Below are 17374 nucleotides of genomic sequence, written 5' to 3' on the forward strand. Positions count from 1 at the left end.
TATGACATTAAGACATTTTGCACAGACATTCCCTGTTCCCAGAGGATGAATCCCTTTGACATTGGTGAGTAAAGCTCAATTCTGCTGACTTCTCCTCTTATGCCACCAGGTTGACCAGGTGACAGTGTAAGCAGCTGTTGAGAGTTAATGGGCAGTTACAAGGATATTTTACTGCTTTCTACCAACCAACAGCGTCATTTATATTCACTGAAGCACTCTGCAAATCTGGGAGGCAAAATAACACTGTAGCATCAGGGTCAAGACAAACACCACTGCACAAGCCCTGAAGCAGGGAGTTAAAAAGACATCCTGTCTAGCCTTCAGTATCTAGCCCCATCCAGCCAATTGGTAGCATCATCTACAGACCCTGAGAGAATGCTGATTAAACTTGGCTGCACTGATCCACCATCACATTTTGTCCATTGAAAAGAAATAGACCCTTGAGTGATCATTCAAAGCTTTGCAGTAAAGCTCAATACTGCTGACTCAATTAGTATTTATGCCCCTAAAACAGCTTATCAGCAGACATCAAACAGGCAACCTCAGTAGTATCCTTTAAAAACCAGCTAAAACTTATCTTTTCAAGTTAGCTTTTTATCAACACATCAGTTGTTTTTAATGTAATCAAGTTTTTAGCATTTTATTATTATTCATGAATTTCTGTGTGAGGCCCAGCAGCCACAGGCATAGGAGGAGACCAACCAATGATGCTGCCTCTTGACACACTTTCACCAGAGGGGAAACTCTTCTTTTCTGAATCTCCCTGTAGTCAGCCAGTCCTGACAACAAGCAGCAAAGATCACACGCTGCTGGTCATAAGAGAGACCTGTTTGTTGTTGTGGACCCACTTAGCACTCAGCAAGGCTGTTCACACCTTCCATCCCAGTCTTATTATGTTCATCCACAGACTAAAACAATAAAAAAGTACAAAGTGCTTTAGTGATACTTGAGGGCCAAGCAGTTTGTATTATTTTCCATACTACTGTGTACTGTTTTATCTAATTAATAATCTACTTACCAGCTGCTCCTCAGGCCCCTCGGGTGTTGCACCTGACATGGAAGCAGGAGGGATATGGACAGCAGAGGGCTGAATGGATGTGGTCAGAGGAGTGTGTGTGGAGGAGAGCTGGGCTGTTGGCAACCGCAACAGATTGCTTCCAGAGAGAGCTGGAGCAGTGGCTGAATGAGGAGGAAGAGCCACAGCAGGCTAGTGTCACACACAAAAATAGACAAATAGAAAAAGACCCCTGATAAAAACTGAGTGTATTTATATCCATTAGTTTCCTCTTTGAAAAATGAATTCAACACTTGCTCAGCTTGCAGTTGCAGAGGTTGGTTTTGTTCTCACAGAGGCTGTAGAAGAAGGGACAAAGAGAGCAAGGAGATATTCTGAATAAAAGTTTCTGGCAAGCCAGGCATGGTCAGGGGTACCAGAGATTGAGATAAACAGCTCCTAGTATGTAGCTCCTAGGCATGTAGATCAATATTCACCATTCCTAACTTCAGAGCTGGCTGTTTTGATTTTGTCCCTGATCTGTATAAGGGCCTCTCAGATATCTGGGCTTTGGTATCTCACAGGCTCCACACTGTTTATCCGACTCTCCCATCTGGTCTCACTCTATGACTTCAGGGTTATATTTACTCGCTGCTTCAGAACTTCCCATGTCTGTGGTGCTGCTGAGAAAAGACTGTACAGCTTCTGCACATAGTCAAAGTTGCTGATTGCATCTGTGGATGATTTTGCAGCATCAGCCACCACAAGATATATATGAGCCCCACAGGAGACAGGAGACAGTAGGAGAACACCTTTATTTTTCCCTTCATGTTTGCGCCATTGCTGTAAGACTGTCCCCTGCAGTCTTCAAATGAAATGTTCAATTCCTCCAACTTCATCAGTATCAAGGTAGACAAACCATGATTTGTTGTTTCAGAGACAGCAAGAAACCCCAAGAAGTACTCTTGAACCTCCAGTGATGGTCCCATTTTCACAGATCGAATGATGACTGACATCTGTTCTTGGTCGCTAATATCTATAGTGCAGTTCAAGATGAGCAAGAACTACTTTGATCTTTTTGTTTCTGCCACTACTCTGTCCTGTATTTTCAAACTGATTGAGCCAATGAGTTCATTTTGAATTATGTTGCCTGGGTAGCTGCTTTGGCTGAACTGCCCACTTTGAACACGATGAATGTGCTCTTTCATGACTGGATCAAATCTTGCAAGGACCTCCACCTCCTTCATAAAATTTCCATTGTGTTCTTCATTAAAGGTGGAAGCTAAGTTTGTCTCAGCTAGCGATTGTATGACAGCAATCGGTCTTGTAATTATATCTCGCCAACGTTGTCTTTCAGCCTCCAGCAGAGATCTTTCCTTAGTGTCAATGGTACTGCCAGTTCTATGCTGAAGCTCCAATTCTTTCTACTTTGCCATATTTGTGGTGTGTTCTTGGCTGTTCTCATGTCTTTTCTGTAAATTGCCAATGTTTGTCTAATCACAGAGTCCTTCTTTTGTTAATTTTATGTCTTTTGAGAACAATAATTTGCAACAAAAGTAGGTGACTGTGTTATTCTTTCTGGAGCAAATAAGCCAGCTTCATTTGATCTTCTCTCCATTTACTAGCTTCCTGTACATGAAATGGGTATGGAAGCTCCTGCTATCTTTTCATTTTGGGAATGTAAAATATGGGTTGATTCGAAATGGTCCTCTGGATATCATTTCCATCCTGTCAACATCTGTGAGGACAGGCGGCCAGTCTCCTGGATCTACTGGTGGTGCACTGGATGGAGGATGAGTGGGTTGTGGCTGAGTGGGATGAGTGGTTTGAGCAGGAATACCTGAGCTGGGTTGTGGCTGTTGAGTTGATGGACCTGGAATTTCTTCATCTTCTGTTAGGTCAACTGGTGCTGCACTGGATGGATAATGAGTATGTTGTGGTTCCGAAGTAACTGAGATGGTTTCGGGCTGTTGATGTGATGTACTTGGGGAATCTGAATCTGGATCAGTTGATATAAAAGAAATAAAAGAACAAGACTACTGTAGGTCAAAACCTAGTGTATAGCTGGACCGTGTATGGTCAGTGTGTGAAATTGTGGCCAGTTTGTTACAGGGATAGTCAGTGGTAGTGCCTATAATGTGAATTCCTGGATATTAAATGTTCGTCTGCAATTTTCTGTAGTGGTCTCAGTAATATTTTTTGTTAAAGTGTACTGAAGTAGCATATCACATGACATGGTTAAGCTACGTTTGAGTCAAAAAAGAATTATGAAAGCAGTTGCAACAAAAGTACTTTCCACTCATATCTTGGGATGTTTGATTTGAAAGAGAACTTATTTTAATTCTAATTATAACTATTCTAAATACTCTTTCCTGGTCGATGATCATGGAGGCTGAAGTGGAAATTGTAAACAAAATTTTGGATTTTTGGATGCATTTTGGATGCAAATTCAGGAGGCTTATCAGGAAACACCGTCGCTCTGCGTCATGCTGCTGTCCTCCTCAGGTTTCCATCATTTTGCACCATTTCATTTTGAAAGAGCAATGGCCAATGGAGAAACTCCAACACTTGGCTGGCCAACCAATGATGTAACTTAATCACTCACTCATTCATTCACGGACAACCATGGTTATAGGGCTGGTCCGTGGCGATCCAGCCAAAAAGATGTATCATTAAATTACTGGGTAACATCAATTACTGTATAATACTAATATGACATATATTGTAAGAGCCATTTTACCTGTTTTGATTAATTTGTTATTTTTCTGTATATAATCTGGCATCTTTGTGGAAGTGATAAACGGTGTCACTACAATATTATTGTTAATATTAGCAGCAATAACAAGATAACACAATAATAACAACACTAATCATCATCCTCAAACTGTGTGTGTTTTGAATGTGCTCTGGGTTACAAATTATTTGTGATAACTGCATTTGCCATTTGTGTTTCTTTGTGTAGTGATTGAGCTTTGTATTGTTTTTCCTTTGAGTTCAGGGCTCTTGTTTTCTTTAGTTTTATCTCTGCCTTGCTTTGGTTTTATTCTTGACAGTTTGTAACCTTGTTTCTCTATCGTATCGAGACTATCTCTCCACTCTGTTACATATTCCACATGCAACGGAGTGAAGAAATAGTCTCTTCACTCAGAGAACCAAGATTACAACATAACCAAACAGTTTCTCATGTCTCCTAGTCCTGCTCAGGCTGTTTCCCTCTGTTCTGTGATTCATTCCTTGTGTATTTAAACCTGTCTGTTCTTTGTCAGTTTGTGGTCAATGTATCCTGGTGTTTACAGCTGTTATTGTTTTTCTCTCATGTTTCGAGTCAGCCAGTTCTGTTTTTGTGTTCGTCTGCCAGTAACCAGAGTCCGGTAAATAATTATTTTCTTCGATTCCTGTTGCTTGCTTGTTGTTCCTGCATTTGGGTCCACTTGCCTGCATAACTTTGACAGCAACAGTGCTCACTCAATTCAAACATGACTTGAAAGAACCTATCCCATTGTAGTGAGCAAGCAAACTATGCATGCTGCTTAAACAGCAGCAGCAAGGTGGTTGTAACCTACCTGATGGTTGACTTTGTCCAGTTGTCTCCTCTGGTACTGCAGCTGCACTAAAATATGTCTGAATAGCACACACACACACATACACACACACACACACACACACACACACACACACACAGCAAGATTTAACAAAACAAAAGCCATGTCAGGGCCAGGGGTAGTTCTACCTTATGTGACTTTATTGTGCAATAGGCTAACACTGAACTTCTTTATCCAATAGCCAATAATGTGCTTTTATCTATTAATTCAATCCACACAGATTGATATATAAGTTATTATTTGAGATCGTATCATCCATTTTTAGATTTCGGGAGACAATTAGCTAGCATTAAACAAGGTAGACTAAGAAAAGTGAGCGTCAAAGGCTCCACATGAATTACAGTTAAGTGCTCCTACATATGAGCCCAAATTTAGCTAATGCTGTTATCTAAATCGCAAACTTATTTGTATTTGAATAAAAGTGGAAATAGGCGTAACAATTCTGTTTTTGTTTTTTGTTACACTTCTAATTTTAGGATATTAAAGTGTTAAAACAGTGTTCTTCAAAAATCTACTTTGCAAAGGAGTGTTCCCACATCGGGTCTCAAACCCCAGTCTCCCAAACTACAGTCAACGGCTCTGACCCCTCACATTATTTATAGAGTGAGACAGAGACAGCATGGAACCTCACGCATGACTCATGTTTTCATCATATCACGACTGTTTTAATCAAGCTTTAATCAAATCACTTGATAATTTATGGTGTGTGCATGACTGGGTGAATGAGCAGCAAACCCTTGTAAAGTGCTTTGGATAGAAGTGCTGTATAAAATTTTGCCATTTAAGAGGACCCCCTGTTTGTGAAATAAAAAACAAAACAAAAAACACCCCACAGGGGCCCCCTAGTGGTTAGGGGGCCCATTGCAGTCGCTTATGCAAATGCAATTCTGCCCGTCTAACAAATCAATTATAAATTAATAATAATGAATAATAATGAATCAGAGAGATGATATTATGTTTAGATGTTGGAAATTAAATCTTCAACTCATTCATTTGTGTTCATTCATTATGTTCTCTGTACAAAATAAAGACTGTATACAAAAGAAAGGGCTTCAAGAGGGCGATGTTCCATTCATATCTTTATGATTAGTAAAGTCTCAGCAGTGGCTTGTGTTCACTGCTGATTAGCAATGTCAACATGCTAAAACATTAAGGTGTTTTAGCATATAGTCTCAAAGCACTGCTGTTACATTATAATGCAAAAATATAAACAAACTACAGAATGTCACAAAGCGAAAAACATAGTCAGAAATAACATTACCAAAAATAATCAGGGCAAAATCATTGATGTTATAAATATGTGTATTTATTTTATCAAACATGCAGCAAATATGACAACAGAAGACCTCCTCAGTGAGGGAAACAATCATCTTAAAACAGCTGAATGCAAGGCATTCAAGATGGGATGTACATTGTCATAATTTGAAGAAACTGAAGAAAGACTGGAGTGGCACGACTCGAGATGGAGAACGTTTAAACTGAAAAAGTGACATGATAAATAAACTGATTATCCCACTCCAGAGTTCAGAAAATACACAATCGACATTCAAAGTCTTTTAAAAACATAATAAATTCAAAAAAGTACAAAAAATTAAAACAGCTGGAAAATTTAGTCTGCAAAACATTTTATAAAGCATGTTATGCATTACAGGAAATGGGTAACATAAAAAGCAATACTTAAAACAAATAATATCATATGTCCACATTGTACATAAGTCTACAGCAAAGTGTGTGTGTTGGTGTGGATGTGTGTTCATGTGTTCATGCATGGCAGTGTATAAGCATTTCCTGTGCTGGCCTACGACACTACCAGGGACTGGCCAGTGATGGCTGGACTCAAGGCTGGTTGATCTGGCCCATAAAGAGAACAGTACCTGGGGACAGAGACAGAGAGCACTCATCATCGTCAAGCACAGCCCCAAGGTAGAGTGTAGGCTACAGTTCACCAAGAATATTAGCAAAAAATCAAGATTAAAGGCCAGTTAAATTATTTGCATTTTGGTATCTCTGGGTTAACCTGGCTTCACCAAGTCTAATACTGGCAATCCTGGAGAACTATTATCACAAAGCTGGTTATCAACTGGCTAAGTTAACTCTGGGTTTTCCTATCCAGCTGTGAGCGTGCATGTGCATGTGAAAGAGGCAAGTTCTTAATTATAAGCAATATCACCAGAACCATTAATATTCAATAGATGATATAAAACCATGATTTTGATGAAATTCGATTGTTGTGGTATTTGTTTTCTAATAAAAGACAACAGCAGGTATACTTTTTTATTTTCAATTATCACAAAGTTGCCTCAAGTTACTCAAGAACCGCAGTGATGAAATAAGAGCATGAAAGCGTCTATACTGTCAGGAATCTTGTTGAAAATGAAAGACATTTAGCATAATTAAAATGCAACTATAATCACCATTCATTAGGTATTTAATAAGTAAACTAATCTGTTTGTTAGAAGCTTTGTTTCAAATCCAGAGTGGACATAGAAAGGCTGGGGCAGTAAGATGATTTTACTGATCTACAAAAATATCTTTATGAATTGTGACTTTATTATAAACTCTGTAGTTGTGTCCATGTCTGGATCCTATAGGAAATTGGAAAAAAGGGAATCATTGTTCCTGAGATCTGTCTGAACAGCAGTCAGGTTGCAGACCAGTGTTGATGTGATCTTCTGAAAATAACCTGCTCTGGTGCAGCACAGGTTACCACCATGGTGATGTAACCCACTTACAGCTTCTTGATATCAGAAAAAAACTGAGCCAAGCCCAAAGATAACTGGATAACCTACAAATCTCAATTTGTAACTGTGTGAGCAGTATCCCAAAGATGGTTATGAACTGGCTCGTAACACTGCGTTTACTGAACCAGCTTTAAGCATGCTTACATGGAAGGAGTGCAATCACATGCAACATCAACGGAGGAGATAAAAGTTTCGTTAACCCTGGGAAAATATGGTTTTTAGATTTAATGGAATGTTTTGCCCTGTTACTCCTGATCCATCCTTGTCTCAAGACAAATCAATTGCACACTGGAAAGGAACATTCATTATTGAACCTCAAGTGTGACTGACAATATTTCATCACATTCACTTGCATCACCAACCTTTTACATCAAATATTCTTTTGAAATTTCTACTATAAGTGGAATTTTACACAAAGCATATTTCTTATTTCTGCTTGGGTCACTGTATTACACATATTTGTTATGCCAAATACAATTGTTTGGCTATAAGGCACAATTGAGGTTCATTTGTTTACTTGATTATCGCTAGACCATCCAACCTTTCTACAAGTACCATCTGCTTTTGAAGGGAACCAGACAGTGTTTATACTGAATAGCACCATTATCTGGTTAAATTGGCATATTTCATATGGCAATATTTGCACATTTCACGTGCAGATGCAGCAGGAGTTCAATTATAAATAAATAAATAATTCCATTACCATATATGCCTTTAAAAGGTGAGTAAAGCCAGATGGAAATAGAAGGCATGTTTACCTGTTGGGTTATGTCGGACGAGGAAGAGGAAAGGTCTGTCCACTGAAACCCAAGGTGGAGAGGACCGAGCCAGCAAAATGGCAGCTAAATACAAAAAGCAAACACATCAGAAAATTCTAACAGTGTGGGTTATATTAAGTACATTATTAACTGTGACTTTTTCACTGAACAAAACACTCACTAGTGGCAGCTGCTGCTTTTGTTCCATCTTCATTCACCACTATTTTGGCTTTCTGGAGTGCTTTGGATACATAGAGTGGCTGGCCACCTGTGAAAACGGTAACTGTTAATTCTAGCAAATATAGACAAATACAGTTTACAGATTATTATTACCAATTTGATATTGCTCAACCAATGTTGGCCTTGTAGTGCAATAATACACAACAGTATTACTGAACCAAACTACATTATCTATTTATGAGAAATCCTTAAGGGCTCTACATGCCCAAGGTTCAACCATACACTTATGTAGCCTAATTAGACCTCTTCCCATGACTATGTGGACATGTACAGGATGCTTTCCATTCAGCTACGTATGCTTCCTCCTGCCCTCGCTTCTCCATCCTCCAGCCCATTAACCCTGAAATCAATCAAGGCCAGTCATCATCATTCAATCCCTGAAATGTGTCTTGGAGGAGATGAGGAGAGATGAACCACCAGGTGTAGCCTATGTAAAATGTTTTCAGCCAGACAGCAGCGCCAGAATCTGTTTTGGTCTGCTGATCTGATGGGAAAGTAAAAAGACGGCTCCTGTGGAAACAGCCTTACTGTAATATTAATCATATTGCATGATTGCATAACTGTCAGTTAGGCAAACTAACTGAGGAGACAGCAATAACAGCATCAATGGCAGCTCTGACATTATTCATGTTTAGTCCAAAATAAAATTAGATGTGTGTTAATCACTAAATCACAAATGTATCAAAAAAGCACTCCTCAAAAAGGATTTTCTTCTTTTTTATATTCTCAGTTCAGAGTGCTGCTCATCAGGAACATCAAGGTACTCTGTCCAAAAATAAACTGCTCGGGTTTTCATGGTTATTATTAGTCCTGTAACATCAGCCTGAGCCTGGAAAGGGCAGATTTACTGTATCTGCTGCCTCACACAAACAAATTACACAAATTTTACTTATAACATTTATAGCAGTTTTTCCATTGCGTCCTCCTGTTTGAAAATCATTTTAATCAGTCAGTTGGTGTTATGTTTATGTATGTCATATTCTGTGACACCCATCAGCAGCTACCATCCCCTAAAAAGACACACTGGAGTGAGTAAGAATGCCCTTTTTGGTAAATACAGCTCCTTCATCCTCACATCTCTTGTATCCCCACAGGGAGAAGCTAAGATGTGAGGAAGAGATGTGAATGAGGGAAGCGAGGAGGCACATCAGCCAAATGGAAAGCACCAAGAAAATGTGCATGATTGGAATCTCCCTTAATCTGCTGGTACATTGAATAATGGAAATAAATTAGTGTTTTAACTGGATTGCACACAGTTATGACATAGGTAAATGACATAGTATGCTGGATTTCAATAGGGAAATGGACAGAATGAATCTTGTGATTTGCTTTTTCAGAGATCAACATTAACATTTTGTGGGAATTTTCTCAGATGAAAAATGATTAAGAGCCTCTGATGCTCAATACAAAAATACAACGTCAGCCTGGTTTACACCACATGGTGGCACTGGAACACCTCATTCAAAAGTGCTCTTGGGACTCAGGGAGAAGCCAACGGAAAGAAAGAGAACAAGAGTGATTCAGTTTGTCACACTGGACAGCCAGACACATTTCATACGTCTTACTGGCTCTCACAGTAAACAGCCAACAATTCAAACCTCAGTCGTATCCAAATAAACGTGTTCTAAATACTCAGAGGCATTGCGTCACTTTCGGGTTTCAACTGTGCTTTCACTCACACAGGTGTCTGAAGTCAGCTTTCCCCTTATTGAACATGTCCGTTATTCCCAGTGCTTCAAAGGAAGTTTTCAAATCTATCTCTGCATCGGCGGTAAACCTACAGACAACACACACATGTAAACAATGTTAATGTTTTCCAGCCAAATAAGTTTGAAGAACAGCTGTTGCGTGGGTGTATCTTTGTGCATCTTACTTGGGGATGAGCAGGCGGATTTTCCTCATGTGCATCAGTTTGGTCCAACTCTGCACCGTGGCTGTGCTGATGTGTGGGATCACACTGGACAGAGGTGTGTCCTCATCAGTGGGCAGGACAATCATCATGCTGATGGTGTTGCCGTGATAGGGCAACTCGATGACCTTATATTTCAGTCCCTGAGGCGTGGTGGCCATGCCTGGCAGAAGAGGAGAGGTTATGGGTCAATAGTTTCAAAGGTCAAGGTGACAGTAAGGATGAAGCTTGATTCATGCTTATACTCACTGATATATTTGTTTCTTAGTATACCCTTCTTGTATCTATTTAACATTTTGGGAAGACATGCAGGACTGCAAGACATTGGATATCATTCCCTCAGTAGATATGACATTAACTTTGCTAAATCTGACTAAGGAATACAATTCTTTACAAAGCTCTTGCTTACTTGAAAAACGCGTCCATAAGTGTAAAAACTGTAAAAGATACACTGTTTTTCTAAGTTTTTGAGTCTGTTGCACCCATTTGTTATGCTTGTTTGGGCTGCAACAAGAATAAACGAGGAGGACTTTTTTTTTTTTTTTCCTTTTTTGGTTGCTCTCCAACAATCCATTTTGCCAGGATTTTATGTTGAAGAAGTTTCTGTGGGTGACAATATTTTCTTTGACCGTGATGGTTATCGCAGCAGAGTAATTTTATTTAGTCTAAACAAACTGGAAACGGAAAAAGCCTCATTTCCTGAGAGCAAGCAGACTCTTCCACAAAAAAGACCCACCAGAGCAGCAGATGTTAAGGATAGCAAATGCAAAAGACTCACTAGAACAATATTTAAATATTAATCTACAAGGGGGAATAGCAAAACTAATATCATAAGGATGATTACTTTTCATTTACATTAGGCTACTATGTATTTGGACCTGTATTGTCCCATAAGCCCACTGACTTTTTAAGCAATAATACTTTCGTTCTAGTACAGCATGTAGCTGCAAAATAAGAATGACAAATGTACTGTACACCTCAGATATGAAAGTGACAGATGGCTAAAAAAAAGCAGATGAAGTCAAAGCAGTCCCAGCCTTATACCACAGTCTGACATGCTTTATACGGCCATTAAACTAAATCACAGCACATTATGTTATTAAGTTATAAAACCAAGTATGTGTAAACTGAATTACATTCATAAAACATGACCGTATAAAGCCACAGTCAAGTGATTTAGTGCTGTTACAAACTTGCCATATTTTTTGTGCAGTTTTTTTCCTTTATGATTGAAGTGTGGTAAGACTAAAATCATCACACAGTAGGATACTGAAGAAACAAACAAACATCTGTCCCACGCAGCTTAACACCATCTTACTTTAATTGTGGCACCGTATGAGAATCCATTCACAGCACCCACTGTGCTAACACAACTCTGATAGCCTCAACTCATCTAAATATAGACCACTGACTGGTATATCATGTCATTTCACACCAGCCTAAATATTATCCAGCAGAGGTGGTATGACTAAGCCAACATTTCTTTACAACAAAACACAATCTGACCTATGAATCATCAAATCATAATCAAACATTTTTGATGACATCTAGCTCTAGAAGTTTGAATGCACTTATTGTAAGTTGTTTTGGACAAAAGCATCTGCCAAATGAAGGTAATGGAATGTAAACTGGCACTGAATGAGACTACACCATGAAAACAAACTATTTAATAATAAAATCTGTATTTATATTGCAATATTTTTTTTGGCTGAAGTATAATAGCTGCCTGTTTGCCATTTATCTGAGCCTCCATTGATGAAGTATTAACCCTACCATGACAGTTAAAATACTATCCAGTAATTACTCGAAGAAATGCATATCAACTTGACTGAGTTCATTTTGAGTTACTAGGCTCTTTTATAGGCTCTTTTATACAGAAATCCTGCATTATACCTGTAAAGAAGATCCGTCATCAAGCTGTCTTTGCTTTTTTTACACTGAACCAAACAAAGCCGGCATAATGCTGCCCTTGTGTGTGCTTTTACATAGCATGCCGGCGCTCTGGTTTCAGAGGTGTGATGTGTAACACAACAGTGTCAGCTCCCTGTCCCGCCGTGTCAGCTGTCCCTTTTACACAGACATTGATCCGGTTCTGTGACCACTTCTGTAGCCGGCTTTTTGGCGGAGCGATTCTGCCCCTCAACTCCGTGTCCGTACCTTTTATACAGAACACTGAGGTGGAATAAAGGCACAGCATTCCCACCTTGAACAGGCTGTGTAAAAGGGCTTCTGTCTGGCACTACTTATATACTATATTACTTACTACTATATATGGAAAACCCCACTCAGCTTTTACCTAACCATGTATGCATTACGACTAAACACACCCCAACAACCTCTACCAACTAAACCAGCATGTCTAAAAATAAATTTGTATGTAAATTCCTCTGGATTTACATTTACAGATTATCTAAGATCTTAAAGCACACGCATTGTTTAAATGTTATTTTGTGCAACATGTCTTGACTGGCTACCCTCACTGACAAACAACCTTCCCAGCAGGCTCATTTCTAAATGTTTACCTCATTTCACCCAGTCAGAATCCAATATTACAACTATCCACCGCAGAGCCTTCTACCTATCACAAATAACATCCTCAAATGTCATTTGGGGGTAAAATGTAATGAAGAAAATGTCCCTTATTCACTGTCATGATGCATCTAAAATACAAAAATATATACAAGTAAGTCAATGAATTTAAAGCAAAATCATGACCACTCACCGATGTTGAAGACAGATAGCTGGGACATCGTTGGGACCTTATAAACATTCCCATTGCCACCGTTGAAGGGCCTCATCTTGGTGTTCTCGGGCTGGAAGCGGGACTTCCATAAGCCTTTGAAGTAGATTGAGTTGACAGTGACCAGAAGGGTTGGACCCGAGTCCAGCATGTTTGCTTTGATCAGGCTGGGGATGTGACCTGGACAAATATGCAACACGGGATGATTATTCAGTCAGCAAGGTTTGATAAAAACCACTGTATGCAGTTCAACAGAGGACATGAGGAAGTAATAATGCAACGTCATATCATGCCAACGGCCACAACTGAAAATTAACTACATTACGAAAGAAGAAGAAAAAAAAAAAAAGGCTTCCTACTGGGGGATAGTGAAAAAGTTCGATGGTATATAACAAAATATACAAGTATTTGAAAAGCCTTTTTGTCACAAATTTTATAACTGTTTCAAATATAGCTTTGATGTACATTCACATGTCCTACCTTTGGTCTTATTGTTGACCCATGCATTGATTTCATCTGCTGCCCCTTGGGGGTTGTTGAAGTCCAGGCTCCTGCTCTCACATTGGAAGTTGGCTTTGTTGGTGGTTACAAAGGCTTCCTCCATGGGGAAACCCTTCTGGCTGAACATGGCATTGGCAATTAAAACAAGATCCTGGTTGGACTTTGCTGTCAAGGTCTTGTGCAGCTTCCTCAGCATCTTGTAAGGGCCTGTGCAGACAAAGTAATGTTTGAATTATGACTCAACAGATGCTCAGGGTTTAAATATTCAACACATACTTAAATCAGTTCATGCGGAGAGAATTTACCAAATTCCCATGCTTGCATCTTTGAAGATGTTTATCAGAGGAACTCAGAAAAGTTTCTACACTAAAGCCAGAAATGGTTCTTACCGTTTTTCTTGTAACGGAGTGCATTGAGGACCTGTTTCCGGGTTTCCCCGTGTGCTCCTGGTAGCAGCATGCCAAGGATGGAAGCCACTCCATGGGGTGAAAAGACCACATTTTCCAGGGGCTTGGAGCGGACTACTTGCTGAAACACCTGTATGCCAAAATCTGAGCCCCGCTCACCGTAGGAGGGAGTCTGGGACAACACACCCTTATGGCTATACAAGGTCACCAGCGCACACAGGCACAATAATGACAGGTGCTTCATTTTTGATTTCTACAGCACCTGGTGAGAAAGAACAAAAGAAAGAGTATCAGAGGTATGTTACCAGCCATCTGAGCAGCTGTAGATTTATAGATTTATGAAAACATAACTGGCAGTCAATGCAATATTATAAACAATTCCAAGAAAGTGAGATATCCTTTTCATATGACGCATCAAGGTTAAGTACAATTACCACATGCACTTTTGCTTCCTTAGGCAACAAAACCTTTTATCCGGTGCTGCAGGGTCTGACTGAATCTTGCTCACTCTGTCTGAATATTGCAGTTTCACCAGCCTCCTCAAACTGATCCCTTCTTTCATTTTAGACTAAATTAAATCTTTCAGACCATTTTAGGAAAATAAATCAGCCTGCGCCCCACTCACTGAGGCAGAATGAATGTAGCCACAAGAGCCAGCCAGAATGCCTGCAGGCTTGCTTGCTTGCTTGGAGGGACACATAACATCTTTGTGAAATGAGGTGATTAACTGTAGATGGGCTTAATCATGATATATTTTTCTATGGATGAGTTTTAGGGGTAAGCAGTTTGGTCTATACACTTGGTCAGATTTGCAGTGAAAGTTGTGACAAACTGGAAAAGGCATTGAAAAGCCAGTTTATTCAATGGTGAACCATACATCATCTGCAAAAATCTGGCAATTTGATGTTTTCTCAACAGAATGACCTGAAATATCTGATGGTGTCCTTGTGAATTTTGCATGAAATGACTGACCAATCAGCATTCATTTCAATAAAACGGCAACTTCTACATTTGAACCCCAATGTTAGGTTATAAATACTATAATTAATGTTGAAAAATATAGGAATAATACTCGACCACATTATAAAAACGAGTATGCCGTTAAAATATATGACAGAACTTGTGTATATAATGGCCTAATGCCAAATGAGGGATTCTTGATAAGAATTGTCTTCCTGTTTTGCACATTCTGTTTGCAAAAAACAAAACTACAATTCTTTTTTCATAGATTGTCGTTTGTGCTTCTCTCAAATGTCCAGAAATGGAGCGCTTAAACGACCAAAATGGCAAAAAAATACATCCTTTACCATCATGCTTCTTCCCTTGAATTAAAAGAACACTCAGTCAAAACTGTGGGGACATGAAGAAGAAAGCACGGCTGCAAGTGAAACACACTATTTTAAGTTGGTATGACCTGCGCATTCAGAAACAATTTAAGCCATTTTATTTGAGCTAATTTATGGTGTCAAAAGAAAACCACCTGACGGGAAAGCTACATAAATTAATGTTATATAGAAGTTCCTACAAAGGAGCTTCTTGCGCCAGATTTCAGGCTCACAGGTGGTGATAAACGACGTTAAACTGCTTCAATTGTGTCGTTTGGTCCTGTCCTGAATATATTTTGTTAATTGTGCTGCAGAAGAAACATCAGAAACACGGCGGTCCTTAACTTACCTATCACGTCAAGACGTTAGTTCGTCTTTTAGCGCAGGTGAAAAACAGTCCGCTTTCCACTGAAGTCCAAACGAAAAACTCTGGCTTGTACTCTGAAGAAAGTGTAAAAAATACCCTCTTTATTCCAGTGAAAGCGAGAGCTACTACTGACTCAAGTGAGGTTTCAATGAGGACTTTAATGGACTGAACTCCGCCTTCTAACCAAACGGCAACATGAAGTGTGTATCCGTTAGTCAAGGTCAATATTACAGCGCACCAACATCCGGTACAACCTCAAACTAAAACCACATAAATTACCGTACATTATGACTACCCATTACTGAATCACAGTTTCGCCCCTTATAATATAACTCTCCCTATAATATTTTGATATATTTATGTTGCCAAGTGGTCGCTCATATTCTGAGGCACAAAAGTTAAGTTTCAGGTTTATATTTATTTTTTTTACTTCCGGTAATATCTTGGCTAATTCTGGCTAACTTGATGCACCTACAAACTTCAGTTGTTTACAACAGGAAGTGACAGTTACGGGGAATGTTTTGAAACAACTTGTAAGCGCAATCACCTTGCTCATGTTTTTGTCATATGAAATGGAAAATTACTGAACGGCTCAAAATCACCTTAATGCATTCACGTGCCTACACAAGAAAAAATACAGACACCAAGCCAAAGTCTCTCATTATAAAGTAAAATTGTCTTGTTTCCCTTCGATATAACAGTCTAACATACAGCATTTTCTAAACAGAGCGAAGATGAGAAGATAAAAGATTAACTGGTCAGTTTGTTACATTCACAGGTATCACCATATGCTATCTTATAGAGTAGTTTGGTCTTATCCAATTCTGATGTGATATTCATAACCTCCAAGTGATGAAAAGGTGCACAGGAAAATTTTGGCTTAACTTGCCCACAACTGACGCCAATTCAACAGGGACCAACTCATTCTTTCTATCCAGTGAGTTGATACAGTTGGGTGGTGACACACACACACACACACACACACACACACACACACACACCTGAAAGGAGGCTGAGGCTCAATTACATCCCTCTGGCTGCCAAAGAGAGGATTATGAGTAGGTGCATTGGGGTTTGAATTACAGGGGATTAAATGAGTGTATAGGCAATTATGACTAAATCCATCATAAATGTTTATCTGAACAAAGACTGGATTGTGGCCTGTCATAATAACATACATTTCACATGTATATTTTGTGGGCTGAACATTGGCTTTCATAGATTCAGTTCACACAGCCTCTGATTGAAGATGGAGGCTTTAAGAATTCAGTGCCACAGCATGGGATACGCATAGTGAGGCTGGATTCAGCGCAGGATTTTGGTCTACAGTCTTTGTGGGTGTGTGGTTGTGGAAGGAGTGGGGGGGTCTTGCATGTCCAGCTGGGATACAGAGATGTGACTGTTGTGAAAATAAACACTCTAAGGGGAAGTGGGGCAGGTCATTGTGTGTGTGTGTTTTGAGAATTTTGAGGAGGTACTGAATGAACACACAGCTGTGTACTATAATCATGCCATGCAAGGGCACTTTTCTATCGGACAAAACCTGAGAACAGCATGTATCCAAATGACATCACTTCCAAAAGCTTGTTGGTATGACTGATACACCAATCTCAGGGTCCCACTGGAGATATCATCATGCCCCTGTTGAGCAGCCAAGACAAAATTTTAGTTACATCACCAAACAAGACAAAACTTGTACTGAACAAGACCAGATGCGTGCATGTTTGTGCAACACATATCCCATGCAAACGCATGCAAGTGAAGCCGTCGCTTTATGGGCAAATTCTTTG

The 17374-nt window shown here is 39.4% G+C and overlaps 1 protein-coding gene across 1 annotated transcript; it reads right to left on the reverse strand.

The window, feature by feature from the left end:
- Positions 1–5880: 5880 nt before the first annotated feature.
- On the reverse strand, positions 5881–15784 carry serpine2 (serpin peptidase inhibitor, clade E (nexin, plasminogen activator inhibitor type 1), member 2). Its single transcript, XM_044355009.1, has 9 exons — positions 15567–15784; positions 13875–14154; positions 13465–13692; positions 12967–13164; positions 10209–10407; positions 10015–10112; positions 8277–8363; positions 8096–8179; positions 5881–6470 (listed from the first exon to the last, which is right to left on the reverse strand). The coding sequence occupies exons 2-9, from the start codon at positions 14134–14136 to the stop codon at positions 6433–6435; spliced, it is 1194 nt and encodes a 397-aa protein (XP_044210944.1). The 5' UTR covers positions 14137–14154; positions 15567–15784; the 3' UTR covers positions 5881–6432.
- Between the last annotated feature and the right edge of the window lie 1590 nt (positions 15785–17374).

Source organism: Thunnus albacares, chromosome 6 (genome assembly GCF_914725855.1).
Source record: "Thunnus albacares chromosome 6, fThuAlb1.1, whole genome shotgun sequence".
Taxonomy (NCBI): Eukaryota; Metazoa; Chordata; class Actinopteri; order Scombriformes; family Scombridae; genus Thunnus; species Thunnus albacares.

Bases quoted from the DNA above. Each gene is read 5' to 3' on its own strand.
- serpine2 (XM_044355009.1), bottom strand. From the start codon at position 14,136: ATGAAGCACCTGTCATTATTGTGCCTGTGTGCGCTGGTGACCTTGTAT. The intron at 8,364-10,014 runs GTGAGTGAAAGC...CCGTTTTCACAG, and splicing joins AGCTGACTTCAGACACCTGT to GTGGCCAGCCACTCTATGTA. The intron at 8,180-8,276 runs GTGAGTGTTTTG...TTTTGTATTTAG, and splicing joins AAAAGCAGCAGCTGCCACTA to CTGCCATTTTGCTGGCTCGG.